General features: G+C 40.8%; 1 protein-coding gene across 1 annotated transcript in view; it reads right to left on the bottom strand.

Moving 5' to 3' along the window:
• Positions 1 to 17,059, bottom strand: part of cadm3 (cell adhesion molecule 3) — a gene marked incomplete at its 5' end in the record, with an annotated part of 225,403 nt that overhangs the window by 52,224 nt on the left and 156,120 nt on the right. Inside the window, one exon of the mRNA XM_079561619.1 lies at positions 2,151 to 2,321. Coding sequence (XP_079417745.1) covers positions 2,151 to 2,321 — 171 coding nt within the window. The remainder of the gene's footprint in view (positions 1 to 2,150; positions 2,322 to 17,059) is intronic.

The raw sequence follows: 17,059 nt of genomic DNA, 5'->3' as shown, positions 1-17,059 counted from the left end.
CAATTCAGAGAAGACTGTTAACGTTTTGAAACTGACTCTGTGCATAACTTCAAATCATAACAACGCCGCCCAAGAAGTGACTTCCTGTTTCGATCCAGCACTTCAAAATAAAAGCACCATCTTATTCATCAGTTCAACTTTCTTTCTGCCTGACTATTAACAGACAAAACACTTAAAATGTGTGTATTTAATTATATTCTTGTAATGTTGCAAGAACCTGCTGAACTAATGAATGAGACGAGCTGTGTGCTTTTATTTTGGCGTCCTGGATCGAAACAGGAAGTCACTTCTTGGGCACCGTTGTTATGGTTTGAAGTTATGCACAGAATCAATTATCTGAATCAACAGCTCACTTTCATGGCTTCCTTTTTACTTCCGATAAATAAATAAAACAAAGAAAAAGTGTATTCCTTTGTAAAGTTCTCAGACGATCTTTCCTCATTCATTCCCATGTACAGAGCTTCTGTTCCCCTCAAAAAGGCGGTTAACCTTTAGGCGCTACCGAGGTGACATAGATGAAGACTCTCATCTATAGATACAACGCGTCATACAAGGGGCATGGCCGAGCCGAGGGGGACGAAAACCTCTCATGGGAATCACAATTTTCATAATTATTTAGGACTATAAACATATTTATCACACACCAATAAAGTCAAGCCAAAATCGGGACCATGTGATGAGATATGATTTACAGCGAATTGTTCCTTAGAAGCAAAAAAAATGACAGTTAAGCTAACGTTAGCATAGGATGAAGCTAGCGTTGGCTTCCTGGCTAATATTGTCAGTTGCTGAAATGAGACATTGAGAGAAGCAAGGTGGTTCAACAGCCGATGCTATCTTAAACTAATCCAACCTAACCCTAATCCTAACAAAAAAGGAGGTGATGTCATTTCCTGCGGAGGCCTGGAGCTCCACTGATCACGTGACTCTCCATCAGCTGCGTTTAGACCATCTTACTCTTTTTAGCCGTTTTCTGGCTGACTATAAATATATTAATCACTCACAAATAAAGTCAAGATCAGGTCGATATGGAGTTTTTTTTTTTAAAGCAAATTGTTCAGTAGAGGCACAAAAAAAACACAGTTAAAGCTAGCATTAGCATATTGTAGCATGAAGCTTCCATTAGATTCCTGGTTAATGTCGTCAGTTTTTGTAAGTACAGTATTTATGGGCTGTTGCTCCTCTCCGTGTCTCTGCATCTTTATTTATAAGAAAAATATATTCACAATTCAGCATCTGTAAGAGATTTCTCCACCATTGCTTTAGCAAATGCTGAAATATGAATTTATGTATCTACTAAATACAGAAACAAAGACAAGGAGAGGAGCAAAGTGGTTTACTTAAAAACAGACATTGCTAACTATGAATCTAATGTTAGCTTCATGCTAGATATGCTAATGTTAGTAATGGGGGATGATTTTTTTTCCACGTCTGAACAATTTGCTGTAAAAACAAACATCCACACAGACCCGATTATGGCTTGAATTTATATGTGTGTTATAAATATGTTCATAGTTTGGGAATGTGACGTCATATTGCTAAGCATTATGGGATTTGCAGCCATTGTAAACTAATGGAGATTTTAAAAGTTAAAATACTGGAGTTATTGTTCACATTAAAACACTTGGACACCACAGTGTGTTAGATGTATTTACCAGCAGTATCTCAGCAGCTAACGGAGTCGTTCCACTGGTTTTTTCTCCACTTTTTATACTGTTTTTAGCCATTGTTAGTCTATGGAAATGTATGCTAACAGCTGCAAAGATGGCGGATCTCCATGGTAACTGTGGACATTCCCGAACTCTATAGTCCACCAGAAAATGGCTAAAAAGAAGGAACAATTGTGATTCCCATGAGAGGTTTTGATATGTAAATATATTTTCTGCGACATTTCTAAAACTAATGCTTGTGTCGAAAATGGGCTTAAGCCGCTCCACTGTTGCCTGAGTGACTGTATTGTGTGTGACATTGCCTGAGAAGCCATTGGCGCAGAATGACAGCCCCAGGGCAGCTGTGGCTATCAAAGCACCTCACCATCATCAGTTTGTATGTCACCTTCACTGACCCCTGTCTCTACTCAGAGACTCCTGTATGCCCGAGTTCCCCTTGTGTTGCCTGAGTGGATGGTAGTGACTGGGCGGTTGACTCACAGAGCACGTGCAGGGCCTGGGAGCTGCGCTTGTCTCCCAGGGCGAGGGAGGGGTGCACCACGGCGCACGTCACCAGCTCGTTGTCATCGGCGCGCGACACCGTCAGGGTGACCTCACTGCGCACGCTGTAGGTGGGCTCCCCCGGTGTGGACTCCACCACGTCCTGACGCGCTGAGGACAGACACAGAGAGAGGAGGGAGGGTTAGGACCGGGACACAGGGAGGGCATCAGGTTTACAAAGCGACTCAACCTGCAGAGACACAGGTAATGAGAACACTGGTCTGCACAATTGGTCTGTCAGTTAGGAAGGAGTTAGGAAAAGGAGCCTCAATGCTAACTATCATAGCCACTTTGGCATAGAGACCTCTGGTGCTAACTAACCAGTGATTAGGAGCTAACACTCGACCCCATGAAAGGTGAAGGATTAGTTGCTAGTGCTAGTAATTAGAATTTGATGGTTTCAGACGCAGCCAAAAACTAGCAATCAAACATGTGAAGTTACTTTAAAACATCGTCCTGTTGTGTGTTTAGGTGCCAGAATATGACACAAACAAAATTCGGGCCTGCAAATCAACTTACCGGTAATTACAGGTAATTAGGTGGAATGAATGCATGATTTATTTATTTATTTATCAGTAATACAATCTTTTTTTGCCTTTCCTCCTTATCACCCAGATTTTTTTGTGTGTGTCTAAAACCATGTTACAAATTAATTTCTCTGATTCTGTTATGTTTATTACAGTCCTAAGTCCGACTGCATCATAAGTTTGATGAAAATACGACGTCTACAAACTAAGTTGTATAAGACTTGATGACACAAAGGTAATATTTTATAGGCAATAAAACGAAATGAAAGTCATACAGTAAGTGAAGACTTATACATGAAGAATTTGTTTGACAAACCCCAAACTCCCATTAGCCAGGCAGTTCTGGCGGCCATCTTGTGACTGGCCCTTCTAACCTGGTGCAATGTAATCTAATGGAAACACCACTTATTGACCACTCAATGATACTGTTTTTATCTATTACATTTAGTTATTACATGACTCTTTGATCATTGTGAATGACCTTATGTCACATCTGGCACTATTACTCATTGGTCTTTTAGTAAGACAGAAGGTTTGTTTTGATCACCTCCTGTGATCTTCCTCAGAAGATGACATGGATTTACCAGTTAATATGGAGAGCGGCATCCCAGGTGAGGGATAAGGTGTATGCTCCGTCGTCCCGGTTCATAGATGTTGGTGCACGTTTCTATGAACCGGGACGACGGAGTGACAGGAAGTGATCGAAACTAGTAAAGCAGGAAAACCTTCTGTCTTCCTGTCAGTAAGACTTATCAGTAATAGTATTAAGGTTCATACTATCTAAGAAGATAGTATGAACCTTTTCAAAAACATTTTAGCAGTTTTTTCTAATTTTATTTCAGTGGCATGGGACGCATAGACTTAAGCTCCATTTTTTTTTTTTTTTTAAATAGATTTTCCTCAAACTTCAAAGCATTCACTTCTATTTATATCAAATACATCATTTGTTTCCTTCTTTAAAACAGTATTTCTGTACTTTTTAACAAGCCATGACCAGTATTTATTGAACATGTGATACAGTGACGCTAACCACTGAACCCTGAGAACGAATGGAGAAAACAAAGCTAATATGGCTAAACAGCATGACTCAAAAACTAGACATTTGAAAGACTTGATCCTAACTGAGATACGAGACTTAGAAGTAATAATCTGATCACAAACAATGAGTGTATCTCACATTCTGCCTTTGAATCAATGGAAATGTTTCTCCTTTTGCATTGGTTGCTATAGGGATTAGCCTCTCGGACCAGTCACAAGATGGCCGCCACATTTGCTCATGAGACTCATGAGTTTGATTAAATATGTTTGAGAAGTAACTGGCAGGAAATACGATCTCTCTGGTTTAATCATCACGGCGACACATGCTCAGCTTCATTATGCAAATTACAGGAATGTATGGGACACATGGAGGTGAGAATGAGACAAATGAGCTTTAAATTCCATCTGAATCTGCGAAAATCGTCAGTTGTCGGAGTGTGCCTTCACCACTTTGCATTTGAGAAAAAAAAAAAGAGTGATTTCTACCATTTGAAACTAACAGAAGGTATGAAAGCAGGTGATACCGCGGTGTTTGGAAAAGGTAACATCTCCGCCTCCGCCAGCTCCGGAACTATTCAACAAAAACTTTTAATTAAACTTTCAACTCGTCGTAAACGTGTTGGAAATGGTCCTCATCATCGGCGGAAAACGAGAGAACTGTGCACGTGTGAAGATATAAATAGTCAAATTTTCCTGCAGAGCAATGACTTCACTCAGACTCATCTACAAAATGTGGTATTTGTACATACTTTCAAAAGAGAAATAGAACAATTTAAAAAGCATTACTAAAATAAATAATATTGATGAATAATATGCATTTTAATGAGGCTTTCATAGTGAATAGAGGGGAAATAATGGTCAAGAAAACAGAAGAGCAGAGGGACCAAACACTGTCACAAATTAATTTACTATTAAAGGAATAGGCCACCGTTTTTACATACTAAGATATGTTCTTAGCTCACTTTAGTCGAGTTAATATATCCCCGTCTGGTCTTTGTCCGCGCGCTCTGTCACGCAAACGGAGCACATACGCAGCCTCTCCCACATGTCACATAGCTCCGAAAAAGCTCACGATAGAAGCTACCAAGCTCTTCCACGTGTTCCCTATTTAAATAAAGTTACGTGAAGTGTTTTCATGCGAAGTATATTTACCCAGAAATGTAGCATGTCGATTTTATAAGCAAATAAAAAGGGGGACTATATTGTGAGGCGTAATGATACGAGGAGCACAGCGTCCGCGTAGTAACTCCTAAAGACTTCCCCCGCTCACTTCCGTCAATAACCTTTAGGAGTTACTGCGCGGACGTTTTACTCCTCGTATCATTACGCCTCACAATATAGTCCCCCTCTTTATTTGCTTATAAAATCGACATGCTACATTTCTGTGTAAATATACTTCGCATGAAAACACTTCACGTAACTTTATTTAAATAGGGAACACGTGGAAGAGCTTGGTAGCTTCTATCGTGAGCTTTTTTGGAGCTATGTCACATGTGGGAGAGGCTGCGTATGTGCTCCGTTTGCCTGGCAGAGCGCACGGACAAAGACCAGACGGGGATGTATTAACACGTCTAAAGTGAGGTAAGAACATATCTTAGTATGTAAAAACGGTGGCCTATTCCTTTAATAACTGTGTTTATTAGAGATGCACCACCGATACCGATACTGGGTTTTGAGTATCTGCCGATACCCGATATTTACCGATACCACTTTCTTAAAAGTGGCTTTTCTCTGAGTGAAAAATTGAATTGACTCTTTTCTCCATTTAAAGATGAATAAAGTCATATTTTATTGTCATGATGTTACAGATCAATTATAATATATCTATTGATAAACTAATGGATGAACATTAAACAAGGATCACTGGACTTTTCTACACGAAACATCCTTTTGTATAGAGTTCCACAGTTACCATGGAGATCCGCCATCTTTGCAGCTGTTAGCATACATCTCCATTGACTAGCCGTGGAACAGCTCCGTTAGCTTCTGAGTTACTGCTGGTAAAAACATCTAACTCACTGTGGTGTCCATGTGTTTTAATGTGAACAATAACTCAGTATATTAACTTTTAAAATCTCCATTAGTTTACAATCGCTGCTAATCCCAAAATGCTTAGCGATATGACGTCACATTCCCGAACTCTATATGACAGGTTTTAGGTTACATTTATATAAACAACTCGCATAAAGTGATCTGATCATCTCATTTCTTAACTAAAATACAAACACTTGGCTTCAGCAGTGGTAATTTTTTTATTAGGCTATTATAGGTATTTCTATCATGGTTTCTGACCCAGCCTTGATTAGTTTTCATTAGCGTTAGCATGCACCTGCTAGCTTAAACATGCTATTGCAAAAATATATGTGCGGAGGTTAAAACTAACTAAGCGACTGAATTCTCCTGGTTCTTAGCTTTACATTCACTTAGATTTAGGCGGTAAAACTTGTATTTTTAAGGCGGTGAGAGCCAAAACTGGTATCGGATCAGTATCGGATATTTGTAGCCGATACCCGATATTGTATTTTTTCAAGTATCGGCTCTGACCGGTGCATCCCTTGTGTTTATGCTGTATATAAAAGAGATTAAGTATATTCTGCAGACGACTTCTTAAGTTGTGAGAGCGGGAGCTTCTGAAACAGGTGGAAAAACACACGGAGTGAAACTTTCTTAGTTGAGCTGATCCTGTGCCGGGAAAGGTAGAGCCACACGGCATTGCAAATCAAACATTTAAACATGTTCATGCCACAACAGTGAAGTGAGGAGTCGAGGACCGAGGCCTTTTCTCCATCTCTGCCTCAGAGCGACATAAAGCCTCATTACAAGCAGCACATATTGTTGTGTTAAGAACAGACAGAAGCTGTTCGGACACTGATGACTCTGCGGAGGGGGAGAGGTCGTTCTGTGTCACTGATTAAAAACACAGTCATGTGCAGGTCACTGTGTCAACAACAGTAATTCAGTCATTAATTATGAGCTAATATGACTGTTATTACTATAAACTAATTGTGTGTAGCTCAAACAATACAGGAGTAGGCTTAAGAAAAACCCAGGAAGCCTAAGTAATTGTACAGATAGGAAATGTAAAGTACATTTTAAAGCATATTATAGCAAATGACACAAATTTGTTTATAATTTACTCCATGAAAACAAGCCTCCAAACCAACACTGTGTTTGCATTTCTGGCCCTCGCTCCAAATGAGCTCGAGAACGCTGATGCCAAGGATCCGACCTGCCACACTGGACGATCAATCAGTGAGTAAGTCAAGAATCATTCATTTACTAATGTACTTAAAGGCAACTGCGTGACATTTTGGATTCCTCTGTTGCCATCAATACAAAACATGCCAAAAAGGCTATTTTTTTTTACAATGGCTCATCAAAGAATGGTTTCAGTCTCATATTCAGCTGCTTTTAGTCGACAACTCAAATGTTTCTAGAAAAATAGCGATACAATGTAGGTTATTACGCGCAATAAATCAATCATCGCAGCATCGGCGTGTTGTGGAGTGATCGTAGCCATGTATCACGTACAGGGCTGGGTACTGTTAAACAATACAGTATCCAGTGGCGTAGCAAGGGGATTAAAGGGCCCCAAAGAAGAATGTCAGTAGGGGGTCCTCTGGTGGCCGCCCGGTGTACTGCACACTGGGAGAGAGGACGTCATTTGGGCAGGAGCGAGTCACATGACAACTCCCATAATGCAGTTCTCTGCATAAGTTTTCCTCAGAACAATAGCTGAGGTTCTTTTGATCATGAAGAGTGTTACAATAAACAGGTTTCACTATTATAAATATAATCTGGTGGAGCCATGAGTATAAAAGTCTGTCCACTGCTCATGATAAGTTAACATTAGGGAACCATGACTCACTAAAGCAGCACGGAGCACTGGTGGCGAGATGATGTAACTGCATCATCAAAATCATTAGGAAGACTGTATATCAAGTGTTTACTGTAGGCTTCTGAATAACGGGTTGGTACATGGGGGCCCCTGACTGTTGGTGGTCCCAGACTGCTGCCTGCCTTGCCTCATGGCAAACTATCGGAAAAAATGTTTTTGTACCAGTATCGAAACCAGGTACAGAAAAATAATCTCATATCTTTAGATACACGTTTTGATGGTGTCGGTCCAGGGAGAGCTTTAAAGGAAGTGACGTGGTTGTTTTAGCTCAAATAAATGTTTTTTTTTTTTTACATTTTTGCCAATTTCCCCCACAATGTTTCTCCCCCATTTTCACTGAAAGAGAATTCTTGTTTTTCTCCAATTTTCCCCTCATTTTTGCTATTTTTTTATTACTAAAATGTCCCCATTTTTAAATACACAATTTGTCCTTATTTTTGCCAGAATTTCTCCCATTTTTCCTCACATTTTCCACTAACTTCTTAACATCGGAGATGATAGTGTACATTTGCATATGTTCCACACATTATTGTTTTGTTTTCTGGTTCCAGATTACAAATATTTTCGTATAGATGTCGGAAAAAGTATCGTTCATGTATCGTTATCGAAAACCAAGCATTGTTAAAGTCCTGGCATTGAAAAAGATTTAACGGTGCCCAGCCCTAATCGTGTATCGCATCGAAATATAAAGTAACCCCTAAACCTGCGTCAGGCCATTATAAATATAGAAACGTGGGCATAACGGTGCAGCAAATTATTCGTAACAAGCCTTTGGAGAGCGTTGCCAGGTAAAAGAGCCTACAGCAATTATGGCCTGCCCGGACACTGCGCTGACCCCATTTGTTCCCATTAAATGAAAAACGTCCTTTCTGTGCCGCCGCCTCGCACCCCTGGGTGTTTTCGCCCCACTATTTGCCGTAATAGGCGGCGTTCTTTTTTTTCCTCTTTACTTTAATCCGACATAACCAAGTTGCCGGCGGTGTTTGTTGTTGATGCTGACTCATTGGCTTCATCGTTTGGGCCAATTTCCATCCTCGGCCGGTCGTTAAACTCATCTACCTACACGGCGGTGAGAGTCTGGTGGATTTATGTGCTGGCCGGAGCGTGACGGACGGTGATGTACGCGAGCCGCTCCGCCAGGCTCTTCATCATTCAAATAGATGGGAGTCAATGTAGGACAATAAAGAGGTCCCAGCGTGTGGTCGGATCCACGAGCACAGGCGCTCGCAAAGGGGAGACTGTTATGACACCGTAATTGTGTTAACGTATGGCTTTAGTACCGACGCTCACAGAGACTGGTTTATTATCACATAATTGTACTTCTGAGAGAGTTTGATGATGTTTCTTTAACTTCTACTGGAGTAAATATTCTCAGAAGTATGAATATTCTTGAGTTGCTGCAAATCACTGGGAGTAAAAAAAAATACTGTAAGTGACAATATCTGATTATTTATGGAAATCTCTTTTTTGTGTTTCATCCCACTGTTCTCTTCGGTCATTTCTTCTTCTACTGCTGAAGAGCTCCAGTTCCTGGTTTATGTTGGGTCATACTGTAGATCAGGGGTGTCCAAACTGCAGCCAACGGGCCAACTGCGGTCCACGGCCCACTTTTAATTGGCCAGAGGCAGATTCTAAAAATATGTTTTTTATTTTGCTTTTTTGCTTTAAATATGAAATGAATGAAAATCCATTAATAGAAAGCTGTGATGAAGGCTGATTTATTTTTTTTAACTTTAAGCATGTTCAATGAAAAATCAGAAGGGTTTCCCACTAATACATTAGTTTGTATTAAAAAAAGCTGTACCCTGTGTAAATTAACCAGAAATTATTATTTTCATAGCAGCACAATAGCCAAAAATAGTTATTATTTATTGCTTAAAATGCACCAGAATGCAGGAAAATGCTAGCCTGGCTAACGCCAGACTGAAATCACAAGTGATATTTAGTCTGGGGACCACCAATTCATTTTCTCGTAGGAGAGGTGTGGTTTACGATCGTCCATAGCCGTTTATTGGGAGCTACGAATATCTATCATGCGTCTGCACGAGGCCACAGCCAATTGTATCATCGTATCCGATGACGTATGACGTACCCGCTGTAAACTTTTGAGCTAAACTTTTTAGAACACGGCCTAAAACTTGATCGAAACATAGCATCGCGTCTGCTGCTGTCATGTTTGATCCGTAGATAAACTTTTTTTTTTTTTAATCCGTAAATAAACTACAAGCTTCCGTATATGGAATAGCGCGCCATTGTCTTGCCGTCCCTCCTCATTCTGTGATTGGCTCCCAAATCCATGCGAAATTAGAACCAACCTTCCTTCCTTCCTTCCTTCCTTCCTTCCTTCCTTCCTTCCTTCCTTCCTTCCTTCCTTCCTTCCTTCCTCCCATCCATCCTTCCTTAGTTGCTTCCATCCATCCATCCTTCCTTTAATGCTTGCAACCATATAATCTTAATTAATTAGATATTTAGATACATAATTTGTCATAAATGTTTTCCTCATATTTATGCCAGTAGCTCTCGGTAGATCTCGAGCAAAAGTTTCATATTTATTTTCCCCTCCTCACCTACAGAGTCTCGCCTTAAGCCTCATTTTTGCAGGATCAGTTTACTTTAAGTTGGTCTTAAAGTCTCCAAAAGTGCAACACAAAGTGACCCGCCGCAGTTCTGATCAGGTCGCCGCGCAGTGTGTCTTATACCCTATAATTAAATCCTACCCGATTTTTGTAGTTCAGATTGACCTTCTTTTACAGTGAGCGCGTTTGATCTGGCGCAGACACGGCCCGGAGCCGCGGGACGCCTGCCGAGTGTCTGAGGTGAGTTCTTTCTCGCGGTGGTTGCGTGTCGCCGCACCAGTCCTTTAAAGTGTGGGAGAAAACAGAGAGTGAATCTGGACTCCCATCAGAAGAACGCGGCGCTTTCATGTCTCCGTGTTTTATCTGTGTTAGATTACGCTCCCGGCGGGAGGGCAGATACTTTTATAACTAAAAAAAAAAGAAAAAAAAAATCTTGTGAAATATCGGTGTAAGGCTGAGACACCGATATGCCTCTTGTAATTCAACAGTCGCTCCCTAGATGGAGTCAAGAGGCGCTTTCATCACTGTCCTGGGTTCAGCGAGTCCCCTCACGAACTGTCATGTCTTTTTAGATTATTTCAGAGTATTTCTATAAGATTACAACACATTTTCTTCAGTTCGACTTTCACCAAATAGAAACTTCTTGGCTGGAGCTCGCAGCCTACAGGCCAGTCTCTCATTTGAAAACTAAGATCTAAAAAACTTATCGAAACAGATTTTTTTGCCATGTTGTCGTCCCTTTTTTCACGTTATTGTTCATCAAATTTTTACCCTTTTCTTGTTGCTCTTTTGTGCTTTTTTAAGGTGTTTTCGTCATAATTTTGCCACTTTCCTGAGACATTCTTTTGTTGCTCTCCTCTCACTATTTGTCTGTTTTTTTGTTATACTTTCATCGCTTTTTTGTTGCATTTTGTTACCTTTCTTTGCCCTTTGGTGGCTTTTTCTTGGGTCACTTTTTCATTCATATTTTCTTCTCCTTTTTGTTGCTTTTTCAAAGAAGCTTTTAGATTTGGGTAAAGCCAGACTGTTGAAAATGTGCTTGGTTCAGGTAGGGGTTAAGAGGTTAAATCTTGCACTTTAATGTGTAATTAACCGCTTAACCCCCACCTGAACCACCAGTCACGGGAACCAGGGACACAAGTCGGTTCTGGGGCGTTTTGAGCTTTGTGTCGTCTCCAAGCTTTCCAACAATGTGCAACACATGGAAATCTGATCATATTTGGTGAAGTGAGAGTAAATTGAAGTTAACGACCCAGAATATTTCTAACCAGAGAAATCGGCCTCTAAAGTTTGGGGCAGTTCTCACCTCTCTCTGCTGCTCGAGTGACAATAGGGCTCATTTACATCTCATTTAGATAAGTCATACCCGCTCCTCCCATAACGCTGTGAAGCACAGGGGGGAGAAAAGGCAAAAAGCAAGAAAAATGCGCAATCAAGGAAAAAAAAAAAGGTAATATATAAATAAATATCTCTTGCATAAATCCACTTCCCATAGAGCCGACCTCTACAGCAACTAGCAACACAATGACAACTAGCAGCATTATCCCAACACACACATTTGACCAGAGGGAAAGAAGAAAACACACACAGTCATTATGTTATTGTCATTATGCTACGTTATGTTATCCGTAACCTGCACACACAGCTTACGACCATCAATCCAACCCACTGAACACACCACGTTAGCTTACCACGCTAGCTTACAGCAAAACAATGGCCTCATCAAAAAGCAAACAGACACGATGACACGGCGGCCACAAACTTTCACTCACCCGTCTGAAGTAACCTTTGCGGGCCTTCTGCTCAGCAAACTCGTTCACTACTGAGATCAAATTATTTTCGCCGCTCAGTTATTTTCAATGTAGAGTTATGCAAATCCGCGCTACGTCTTTCTTTATTAAATCATGTGCTGAAGGCGAGCTGGCTCGGGAAATGTACAGCCAGGAAATCATCAGTTAAGTTAGCCTGGAAAGGTTCACTGGTTTCACGCAGACAAACGAACTTCTGTAGTAGTATTCCATGTAGTAGTATTCCAGCATTAGCAATCGGCTATTCAGAGCGCTAGCAACAGGGGCCGGCCTCCGTGAGACACACAAAGAAGTGTTGCATAATCATGAAGCCACATACACACAATGACACGCCCCCACGGAGCTTTCAAAAGAAGCGCTACACTGTTTACTCTCCGGTCAAGAAGCTTTCTGATTTGGGTAATGCCAAACTGTAGAAAAAGTGCTCGGGGGTTAATAGGTTACATGTGTAATTACTATCTTACTACTTTGATATGGAATTTACAGGCTGCAATCCAAGGTAATCCACTTTTCAAGACCCTTTCCACAAAATGGGAAATCCTGTGCTGTTTATATCTCTTTATAATAACTACTAGCTGAGACCCGGCCTTTGGCCGGGCCTCGCTAGTCTCCACATGTGATATTCTGAGATTATGAGTGATTACAAAGAAATGTCCAGCCCGTCACACAGTTCAGCTGTAGACCAGTGGTTCCCAACCCATTCCAAAAACTATGGCCACTACAAATGTGTAAAATAATGAATGCTAAAACTAATTTCAAACAAACTGCAATTGGAGTGTTTGATGCACCCGTACTCCTGTCTTATAAACTACAACAACAATATGTTCACTAAACTCAGGGAACAGAATTCAAGAGACAGTGGAATAATTATGGATAAATATTAGGGGTTCAGCTGTAACGGTTTGGTTCACGGTGCAGGACCCGTGGTTTGGTGCATCACGGTAGTGTACAATCAAAAAAATAAGAAGTTGGTTTTGAAATGACATAGCCTAATGATCGTTGTTAGACAGTATTTATAACCTTACAATAAAGTTGGCAATGCTTTCAAAGCTGCTTTAGAATAAAATGTACCTCTGGGCTCACAATACGTGAAAGCAAAATAGAAAAGAAATGGTAAAGCAGCAAAGGAAAAAAAAAGAAGAAAAAAACTACGCAGTGCAGGCCATGCGCTCGTTAAGTGTTAGTTTCATTTTCGCTTTGACTCACACGGAGGATAAATCAGTCGGAGCAGCGCGTTTGATTGGAGGCTCGTGTTTGAGCAGGTTTTGGGCAATGTTTTGCGTGTATTTTGTTTCGGAGACAAAGCTTTGGAGACGGAATACGGTCAGGATAGGATCTTACGCATGTACCTGTGCGGAGCGTCTACAGCTGCAGGTTAGCGGTGAGTGAGATGACACACATCGGCCTGTTTGGATGCGCGCGCGCACACATACACGCGCACACACACGCACACACGCACACACGCGCGCGCGCACACACACACATACGCACACACTGCCCTGTTTGGATGCGCGCACACGCACGGCAGCACGAACCACGCACACACTCAGTACTGTCGCCAGGCTTCCTGGTGTTCCCAAACGGTCTCCCATCCCAGTCCTAACCAGGCCCGTCCCTGCTTAGCTTCAAAGTCGGTATGGGAAATAAACATGGCGGCGCCCAGGCGGCGGCCATTGAGATAGCGTTTTCTATAATAGATTTGTCCGTCTATATTCCAGTCCTTTGTGGTTGCCTTGACAACAAAGGCCCGCCCACAGCAATCTGCCTCCGCCTGCTCCCGGTCAGCGACATCTGACGGCATTAAACGATCCGACGCCTCTCTCTTCTCCCGCATCCCTCGAACGCCTCGTCCGTGACTCGCTCGCGGCCTCGTGTTTACCGAAGGACACCAAAGGGAGAGCGTGGGGCGGGGGAAGCGCTCTGATGTCCCGCGCTCTTTGAATGCGGCTCGTGTTGAACATAATGATGTCTGTCACGGTGGACGCGGAGGTGACGGGTCCGAGGAAACAGGTGATCGGTTTAAACGGCGTCGGCGGGTGAGGCCACGGCTAGGGAAAACGACGGGCAGGAGTGTGTTTACTGACAAAGAGTTTCTCCCAAGGACAGCAGGATTATTAGAGTCGATAAGTGACTCTTTGGACACATTATTCAGTCGTGCATTAATTTGGCACAGTAATAACTTGGTAAAGCTACATATAAAGCGTTAACAGAGGGATTAACAAGGTATAATGCAGCACATATTATCACCAACAAATATGTTTGCTGATCATTTACTGTCATTATTGTGATAAGGGTTATAATATTCTGTGAAATAATGATAATTATCGTCCTCCTGTCGGTTCATTTGCACAAGATAATCTCCAATGTCACAGAACCAACAAAAAAGCCTGGAAACAAAAAAAAAAATGTTTTTTCTTTTCTGCCATGATATTTCTGTCTACTGTTTAACCTCTTAACTCCCACCTGAACCGAGCACATTTCCCCCAGTTTGGCTTTACCCAAAAAGTAAAACAAAAATTAGACAAAAACAAAGTGATGAAAAAGTGGCTGAAAAGGGACAAAAAAGTGATAAAAAAGTGATAAAAAAGTGATAAAAAAAGTGATAAAAAAGTGGCTAAAAAGTGACAAAAAGTGATAAAAAGTGACTAAAAAGTGGTTAAAAAGTGACTAAAAAGTGAATATAAAATGGCTAAAAAATGACAAAAAAGTGACAAAAGTGGCTAAAAAGTGACAACAAAAAAACAAAAAAAATATTTTAAAAAGTGACTAAAAAGTGGCTAAAAAGTATTTAAAAAAAGTGGCTAAAAGTGACTAAAAAGTGGCTAAAAAGTATTTAAAAAAGTGGCTAAAAGTGACAAAAAAGTGACAAAAAGAAAAAAAAATGATTAAAAAAATGACTAAAAAGTGGCTAAAAGTGACAAAAAAGTGATAAAAAGTGACAAAAAGTGGCTAAAAAGTGACAAAAAAGTGCTAAAAAGTGGCTAAAAAGTGACAAAAAAGTGATAAAAAGTGACTAAAAAGTGGCTAAAAAGTATCAAAAAAGTGGCTAAAAGTGACAAAAAAGTGACAAAAAAGAAAAAAAAATGACTAAAAAGTGGCTAAAAGGTGACAAAAAAAGAACAAAAAATTGATTAAAAAAATGACTAAAAAATGACAAAAAAGTGACAAAAAGTGACAGAAAAGTGGCAAAAAGCAATAAAAATGTGGCAAAAATGTGACGAAAATGCATTGACAAAATAAGGAGAAAACAAGTGACGACAATGTCAGGAAAAAGATCCATTCAGATGAGTTTTGTAGATTTGGGTAAAGCTGAACTTGAGAAATGTACTTGGTTGAACATAAAAATGAAAAGCGATCTCCCATAAACCGTGTGGCCCACATAAACCAGTTATGGCCCAGTTCCTTGAAGATCCCTCTCCCCCTCGTCACTTCCTCCTGTTTCCACTCCCGCTGCTGCTCAAGCTGCTCCTGCTGCGTCGCGGCCAAGTCGGCGTTTTCATTCATCAAACCTCGACAACACTGCACATCCATCGTAAATAACTGAGCGGGTACTTCTGCATCACGGTCAGATAAGGACCTGATCCATTCATTCACAACAACCTGTCGGGACCTTCCTGTTACACCCACGGATAACTCGCTACTCCTGTGGTTCCCCATTTTTGTCCCACGTTCCCAAACTCAAGGATCCTGCCAACATTTTAACAAAGTGAGGATGCAATAATCAAAACCAACACATTATAGTTTGCAAAGGTTCGATCCTCCTCATCCAGAATGTCCCTAAAATATTATGGAGATTTAACTTTTTTTGTCAATTACTATGTTGTTTGGTCCCATGAAACCAAGTTAGGAGCCTCCTCACTCTCCAACTCTATAAGATCAGAGGAGAATATTTGAAGATAAATAGTTAAAATTCCCCTTTAGCCAAAATCCACAAAACATCCAGAAGTAAATGGCGATTCCCAAAATCCTTACTGCCTTTTACTAAAATGGTCCCATAGAGATAAAAGCTAGAGACAAAATGAAGATCTTTCATGTCTTTTATAACTGGCTTTTAATGCTAATGAAATATGCGCTTTCATTTATTCTAATTGAAACTCAGCGTGAGCATATCTGTAATACATCCCAATTGTAAAAAAACACTGGAGGAGGAATCATCTAAGGTTTAGTTATTTCAAATCATTCCTAGAAGCAATAACAAACGTTATTCATTATGGAAATGGCATTACTTTGAACAAGAATCTTCGACTGCATCTATCCTCCCATCTGTCTCTCTAATGGCATGCTGGGTAATCGGGGAGTCAAAGAAAAGGCTTTATCAACACAACAGAGAGACAGCTCTAGCAGCCCTCAGTCTACAGTCCACCTCCATCTTAAAGCTACAGACCAGTCCCATGTGGAGGTGAGGTTAAAATCTTAGCTAGAGAAAAACGTTGGTTTGAAAGTGGGGTCAAAGAAGCACATTTTTGTCAATAATCAATAAAAATGGGGGTCTGAGATTTCATCTGCCCCCCTGTACCCAGGCCTGGAGGACTCTGTCATGTTAATGAAGCTGAAACTCAGCCCAGGACAGATCAACAGACAGGTAATGAGCAGTGATCAGTGGAGAGTGGGGTCATTGAGACTGAAACTCAGGTGAGACCGGTCCGATGCTGGTATCAGATATTGGAGCCGAATCTGGAAAAAATACAATATCTGGTATCAGCTACAAATATCCTGTACTGAAATAAATCTAAATGAATATGGGCATGCTGTATATCAGTGTTTCCCAACCAGGGGTAGGGGGACTCCAGGACCTAGTAGGGGGTACTTGGAACTATTTCAGATTTCAGAAAGTGGGAAACTGAACATCATTTTCATTGGAAAAGCTACATTTTGCAGTAAAATGTGCTGCTTTGGGAGAATTTTAGATTTATTTTTACCACTGCATTGTCCTTTTTCTTACGTAATTACTTTCTAAATAAACTGCAATACCCTTGAGGTAGGGGGTACACGGACGACCACT

This window comes from Gobius niger (genome assembly GCF_951799975.1).
Source record: "Gobius niger genome assembly, chromosome: 8".
NCBI lineage: Eukaryota > Metazoa > Chordata > Actinopteri > Gobiiformes > Gobiidae > Gobius > Gobius niger.
This window is presented reverse-complemented; position numbering and strand designations above follow the sequence as displayed.